This window comes from Equus quagga, unplaced genomic scaffold, assembly GCF_021613505.1.
Source record: "Equus quagga isolate Etosha38 unplaced genomic scaffold, UCLA_HA_Equagga_1.0 HiC_scaffold_6554_RagTag, whole genome shotgun sequence".
Taxonomy (NCBI): domain Eukaryota; kingdom Metazoa; phylum Chordata; class Mammalia; order Perissodactyla; family Equidae; genus Equus; species Equus quagga.
In genome coordinates this window covers 1-6704 of record NW_025794323.1, presented here as the reverse complement: position 1 = coordinate 6704, position 6704 = coordinate 1, and the positions used below count along the sequence as shown (strand labels likewise).

General features: G+C 63.5%; 2 protein-coding genes and 1 long non-coding RNA gene across 3 annotated transcripts; 2 read left to right on the top strand and 1 right to left on the bottom strand.

Moving 5' to 3' along the window:
• Positions 1-6: 6 nt before the first annotated feature.
• On the bottom strand, positions 7-4525 carry LOC124232479 (uncharacterized). The gene is made up of 3 exons (XR_006886861.1): positions 4378-4525; positions 2414-2496; positions 7-1262 (listed from the first exon to the last, which is right to left on the bottom strand). It is a non-coding gene; the product is annotated as an uncharacterized LOC124232479 (long non-coding RNA).
• On the top strand, positions 2511-4894 carry LOC124232477 (proline-rich protein 2-like). The gene is made up of 2 exons (XM_046649446.1): positions 2511-4456; positions 4764-4894. The coding sequence occupies exons 1-2, from the start codon at positions 3646-3648 to the stop codon at positions 4772-4774; spliced, it is 822 nt and encodes a 273-aa protein (XP_046505402.1). The 5' UTR covers positions 2511-3645; the 3' UTR covers positions 4775-4894.
• On the top strand, positions 4871-6698 carry LOC124232478 (mitotic-spindle organizing protein 2B-like; the record flags this gene model as incomplete). The annotated part of the gene is made up of 4 exons (XM_046649447.1): positions 4871-5021; positions 5131-5294; positions 5491-5639; positions 6611-6698. Coding segments are annotated over exons 2-4 (401 nt in total), but the record flags the coding sequence as incomplete, so codon positions are not given.
• Positions 6699-6704: the final 6 nt, after the last annotated feature.

Below are 6704 nucleotides of genomic sequence, written 5' to 3'. Positions count from 1 at the left end.
CCCTCAGGACTGTGCTTCCTGAGCCTTTTCATGCCTCCTCTGCCAGCTCAGACCCACCCAGCCTAGACTATGTAGTGTCTTGCCCTTACAGACAACGTTTGCTGACCCTGGCTCCAGTTGACCCTGTGTGCTGCTGCCAAAACCTCTGGTCACATTGTCCCTTGGATCTGAAACTTGGAATGCCTCCCCTTTGGTCCCAGCCCTAGAACATCACCTACTTCCTCCTACTCAGTACACACATAGACCACCTCCTGGTACAGTGGGAGCAGCAGTCCTAGGACCTGTGACAATGTATTTGTCACCTACTCTGCACAGGCTGGCTCGTTAGGAGGGAAAGCAGGGGTACGATCTTCCCTCGTGATACAACCACAGCTGTGTACTCTGCAGCTGTTGGGGTGGAAGACCCTTCAGCCAGAAATTAATCCCCATATTGTTGAAGCCTGTGGAGAAAATAACATATGAAGAATCTAGGGCAGTGTCCCTTTTGGAAGGAAGACGGTGCTGTCACCTGCGCAGTGATCACACCTTACAGTTGCTGGGAGACAGCCCTTCAGGCAGCTTAGGACCCAGCCAGGGCAGCTGACTCAGGCTCCTCTTTCCCTGTTTTCCTTGTCTGGAAACCAAAACCCTGCTCTCCTGGCACCTTGCCTGGCACCAAGAAGGGCTCAGACTGCAGGGTGAACCGAGTCTTCTCCTGGGTCACCAGAGGGGACCTGTGCATCGTCTGTTTCCATGATTCAGTCACCATTTCTGGGATTCACAGAAGCTTCACAGAGTGCTCTCTTCCCCCTTCTCTGGCAGGTGGGCATCGACTACCAGCCTCCCACCGTCATCCCTGGGGGAGAGCTGGCTATGGTGCAGTGGGCTGTTTGCATGCTGAGCAGAGATGACCACACAGGGGACCAAATGTGCCTGGGAACAGGCTCGCCCACTGGGTCACAGTTCCTCCCCATTAGGCCTGCCCCAGATAGGGCTCTTCTCCGCTCTGGCCTAGCAGGGTCTGCCCTGCAGACTCTGACCAGGGTGTGTGTGCCCCGCTTGACCCCCAACCTCCATCCTGGTTCTTGGTCAAATAGCCTGCAACGGATAATTGTTAGTTCTCGGAGAAAAGACTCAAGGAAGTTTCTTAGGGGCCTGTTAGGTCACCTGTTTCAGCATTTGTCAACTTCTTGAGCAAGCGGAGGAAAATCTTCAATGGCTTCAACCAAGTCTTGGCAGCACTGTGCAAAGAGCTTATTTATAGACTCATTTTTCAGGCTAGCCTAGAAGAGAGAACAAATGGAAAAAATCAGGAGCATATTCACTTTGTAGCTTTTGCTGATATTGTGGCTTGAGTCAAAACAGAAATCCAAGTGCTAAGCAGGAGTCAGACACAAACCACTGGCCTGACTCTTCAATACCTCATACATCAGGTCTTGTGTGTGCCATTGGCCTAAAGGATGCTACTAGAAGAGAGGCAAGTCCTATGCTGTCTAGACCAGTAAGTCCCAGGCTTGCTTCCCAGCATCCTCCCTCAGGAATCCCCAGTTACCTGAGAGAAGTGCACATTAGCAGAACAAAATTGACTTCTACCCAATCCATAAGCAGGGGTCGGCTCCAAGGTCAACCCGACAGCCTGAAGGGGCATCCTATCATGTAGGGCACCCCTCACAGACCACAGAGTACTCACCATGTGTACACCCGAATTGGAGATTTCCCATGTGACTGACCACCCATGATGTACCCCACTGTGATTACCAGTGAGAATGTCCAAAAAAACAAGGGTGTCTTCTCTTGTCATTTAAGCCCTCTTAACCAAGATGTCCTTTATTCAGTAGATAATGAACTTACTGAATTCATCACCTTAAGAAATAAGGCAGGCTAAAAACTACAGATGGCTTCAGCCAAGTGCTGACATTAATCAGGAAGGCGATGGAAAGAAAACATTCAGGACAAGAACTAAGGAAACTACCGAGGTCATGGGGTGCAGGAAAAGCACGGATGTATCCTGACTACATGAAGAAAAGAAGCCTCTGTGCATATGGATAAAGATCAGGAGGAAATGCCAGAATTTTAACCAGAGGGCTTTGCCAAAGGACATCTCAGGCCTTGTCCACCTCCAAACAGGGGTAGAGTCACGGGGTCCAGTCAGAGGTGGAGACCTGGGCTGTTCAGGCCATGGCTCCGATCTGTTGGCTAGACAGTGCACTGAGGAAGAACGTCCTTCTAAATCAACGTTTACAGCAAGTGTCTTCTGAGAACTGAAATTAGGAACTTTCATCACTGATATCTGCCTCACACTAGCTTCTCAGGAGCGCCTTCAATACTTAAGTACAGTTCTGGTGGCCCCCAGCATAGCAGTGTCCCTCCACCTTTCACTGACGACAGTTATGATTATTAGAACGCCTCACTTCTGTGTGAGGACTTACAAGACCTGAAAGTTGGGATGTGCGTCCTTTTTTCTTGCTCCTCCCCATACCCCAGGAAGCAGGAAAACTGCAGCTGAATCCGCTCATCCTACAGAAGAGAAAACCAGGGCTCAGCGCTCGAGGAAACGCGAGGCCCTGCACCAACAGGAGGCAGAGTCTGGCCCAAGGATTCTAACCCGAGTCCACAGGCCCCCAAAAACCACCACTGGAGAGGTCTTCGAGTCCGCGGCCAGACTCCCCAGTCCCAGCGGCAGCACTGTCCTCGCCGGACCCCCCCGCAGGACGCTGGGCTGCCGCGGGCGCGGGGCCACAGCGGCTCCCGCGGAGAGGACGAGGCCGTCTCAGGACAGCGCTGGGGGAACGCGAGGAGGGACCCCGCCTCCTCCCAGCGCCCGGAGAGCCCGCTGCGCGCCACCCCGCTGCCGGCCAGCCCCGTCTCCCGGCACCGCCTCGGCCTCGGCGCCAGCCCGCGGCGGGGAGTCCTCGGGGCCCGGGGACGCCCGTCCAGCCCCGCCGGGAGCCAGGCCTGGGTGCAGGGCTCTCCGCAGCCGTCCCCTTAACCGGCGGCGGCAGGCAGCATTCCGAGGACAGCCTCAGGGCCCGCCGCCGGCGGTCGGTCAGACGCCCCTCGAGGCACCGCCGACGGGTCCTGCCGACGCCAGGAGAGTGTCCAGTCGGCGGACCGCACGGCACAGAGCATCCGGGCCGACGCGGCAAGGAAAGGGGACCTCCGTCCCACAGCCCCGAGGAACTGCTGCCACCTGCGCGAGCTGGGAAGCAGACTCTTCCCGAGGCCTCACGAGAACACTCGATCTCGGCCTTGGGGGACCCGGAGCAGAGAACCCAGCCGAGCCTGCACGGCTGACCACGTGACTGTGCTGCCAGCTTGCCGAGCAAGAACAGAAAATCCCGCCTCCCAACAACTCGGGGCCGCACAGACGAGGAGAAGGAGGCGGGGGGAACGGGCAGAGCCTAGGATCAAGCCCACAGGCCTCTCACTACCCCTCACGGGGCGGGCGGGCACGCCTCCTCGGTCTCACCCCTGCTGGGGACGCAGGCAGCGGAGGGGCCCCCGCAGGAGCCGTCAGAACGTCGGGCCGGCTCTGCAGACTCGGCCCTGCGCCCCGGGCGGACGGGAAAGACCCAGAGCGGAGGAGGCACGCGGGTCCCGCTGCCTCCGGGAGGCGCTGCGGGCCGGCCGGGGCGATCGGAGGGGACAGACCGGGAGCGCGGGCCGATGGCGGCGGCGAGGCCGAGGGGAGACGCGCACCTCCGCCCCTCGGCCGGGCGGACGCCTCCCGGGCCTCTCAGCTGTCCATGCCGCCCGCTGCCCACGCCAGCTCTGAGGAAGACTGAGTCCCCGCCAAGGGCTCCCGGGAGCACGGGCCGCACTCGGGGACGGTCGAGCGGCGCGAGCTCCTGTCCCGCGGGCCCAGAGCGGAGCGCCCGCGCTTACAGAAGCCGGGGAGCGGCCGGAGGCCAGCCCCGGGACCCCGAGGCGGCGGCGCCCGCCCCGTCCTGCGCGGAACCCCGCCCGCAAGGCTGCTCCCGCCCTGCCACCCCGCCCGCCGGCGCGAGCGGCCCCGCCTCGGCGGGCTCTCCTGAGAGCCGCAGCCCTGGCACCGCCGACAGCGCCAGGCCTCCCCCCCGGCCGCTGCGTCCTGTAAGGGAGCCTCGGGGTCCCCTCCTACAGACGGGGAAACTGAGGCTCGGAGAACTCGAGCCACACGGAAGGAGGGCTCGGGCGGGCCCCCACCGCCGGCTGACCCGAGGCTCCGCTCTCCCTCGGAGCTCCCGCCCTCCGGCCGCTCGCCGCGCGGTAACCGAGCCCCGCCGCGGGGCGCGGAGGCGGCAGGAGGGCGCGGCCGGCCTGGCTCCCCGCCGTTCCAGCCCGGGCGCGCGGGGGACCGAGACGGCGCCGGCGGAGGTTCCAGAGGCCGCCAGAACGCGGGGCGTTCCCGCCACTCACCTGTGGGGTCCGCAACGTCGCTCGCCTCAGGGACCGAGGCCGCCGTTCGGCTTCTGGGCGCCGAAACGTAGGCATCAAGGTGCGCGAGGCGTCACGCCCCCTGGCCTGGTGGGAAACGCGCCGCTGCCTCCGCGGGCCGCTCCCTCAAAAGGCGCATGCGCACAACCAACGGCGGCCGGATGTATGGATGCCGCCTCTGACTACGCGTGCGCAGTGGGGGCAGCTGTACCGCTTAGACACGGGCTCACACGCTGTGTCAGAGGCAAGGACGGCGCGTTCGCGGAATGAGACGCCATTGATTCGGGCCCTCGAGGCACGCCCCCTCGTGGGGAACCGGCGCAGACCAATTACGCAGAGTGTGTTGACTGCCCTTCTTCCTCCGACAGGCATTTATTGAGCGCCCAGTGGATGCCAGGCACTGCGCTGCGTGCTGCTACCTAAGGGACAACGGCCGAGGCAGCCCAGCAGGGAAGCCGTGATCGAAAAGGAGCGGGTCTCAGCGGTCGGCCACTTTTTCCTTGGGACACCTAACAGACGGTCCAGCGCGTATACGTCTGCGGACCGAGGGACGGAGGGGAGACGGAGCCGACCTGCCCTCCGGCTGCGGGCTGCGGGGAAAGAAACGGTCGGAGGGGCCGCTAGAGGTCGCTGTGGGCGCGCCCGTGGGGCTGGGCTAGGTGACCGGGCTAGCGGGGAGGACAGGGGGCGGGGACAGGGGCTTGGCCGTGAGCGCGCTTTCCCGCGGCCGCGCAGATGGCGGCTCCGGGCGCCGGACCGGGGCCGGGGGCGTCCCCGGGGCTGGAGGCGGCCCTGCAGAAGCTCGCGCTGCGGCGGAAGAAGGTGCTGAGCGCCGAGGAGATGGAGCTGTACGAGTTGGCCCAGGCGGCGGGCGGCGCCATGGACCCCGATGTGTTCAAGTGAGCGGGCGCGGGCGGGGCTGCGCGCTCGGCGACCCCCGACCCTCCAGCTCTCTCCCCCCACCGCCCTTGTCGGACCCCCTTGAGGCCCAGGGTAGAGTCGGGGTCTTGAGGGAGGCGGCCACGCCTACCTGCTCTGGCCGAGCAGCCTGGCCCCAGAGAGGAGGCTCCTTGCGCAGCGCGTCTGTCTCTCCAGGATCCTGCTTGACCTGCTGAAGCTGAACGTGGCGCCCCTCGCCGTCTTCCAGATGCTCAAGTCCATGTGTGCCGGGCAGAGGCTGCCGAGCGAGTCCCAGGCCCCCGCGGCCGTGTCGCTGCCCACATCGAGTGCGCCTGAGACGAGAGGTCAGAGTTGGGCCCGGTGCTCCCTGCCCCTGCGGCCGGGGCAGCGAGGTGGCGGGGGCGTGGGCGGGGCCGGGGGCAGGGGGAGGCAGCGCCCAGCCCTGCGCCGGCTTGGCCCTCCGTGGCCAGGCCTTTCTGCTGGTCTTCTCCCGGGACCCGCTGGGCCAGCCAAGGGCTCGCCCCTGGGGCTCCGGTCTCCAGCTTCGGCTTGGCTGCCGCCCTTGAGAGAGCACGTGCAGATCGGGTGGCCGCAGAGCGGGTGCCCCAGGGAGGCCCAGTGGGCTAGGCCTCACCTGGGGCTTTTGCTGCCCCAGCCTCTTCTCACCTCTGGGCTCCTGCCTTCATCCCACAAACACGGGAACGAGACTGCTTTCGTTCCTGTTCTCATGTTTGTACAGACTCCAGGGAAGTGCTCAGAGAGCCGGGCAGGCAGAAGCCTTCCTCCCACCCCCTCACCTGGACCCCACTTGGCCCAGGCCTTGCTGAGGAGTCTGGCCAGCTGAGTTTCCCTCCTTGGATGCAGGTCGGGAGTCAGCCTGGCAGCCCCTGACTGCCCTAGACACTCGGGTGCAGAGGCCGGAGTGGCAGAGCGCTGGGCTCAGGTGTGAGGGGCCTCATCATTCTCCAGAGTGAAGACTGGGGCATGGTGAACAGGCGCTGGTGACCAGGTGTCACCGTGGAGTTCCACCTGCATCCTCCCTGTGTCCCTTCTGCTCCTAGAGGCTGTCAGAAACCCTCTGACATGCAGCCGGACCTCCTGGGCTGGCTCCTTGGCCAGAAGCACAGGGCTCTTACAGACACCCCGAGAAGGGCTGACGTTCGGGTGGAGGGCAGGCCGGGCCCATGTGATTGGGAGTGCCAGGGCCCTTGGGTTCCTGCGTCCCCTGTCCCATGAGGCCCTGGGCACTCGAGTACAGGCCTCCCCACTGACCCACACTCTGTCTGCTCTCTCTGTGTCTCTCTCTGACCTCCAGAGGCCTCCTCTCTCTCTGCCAAGAACTGTAGCCCCCCTGCAAGGCCCTCCTTTTCCTGGGTCCCACCACCTGCGGCCTCTGCGGTTCTGCTCCA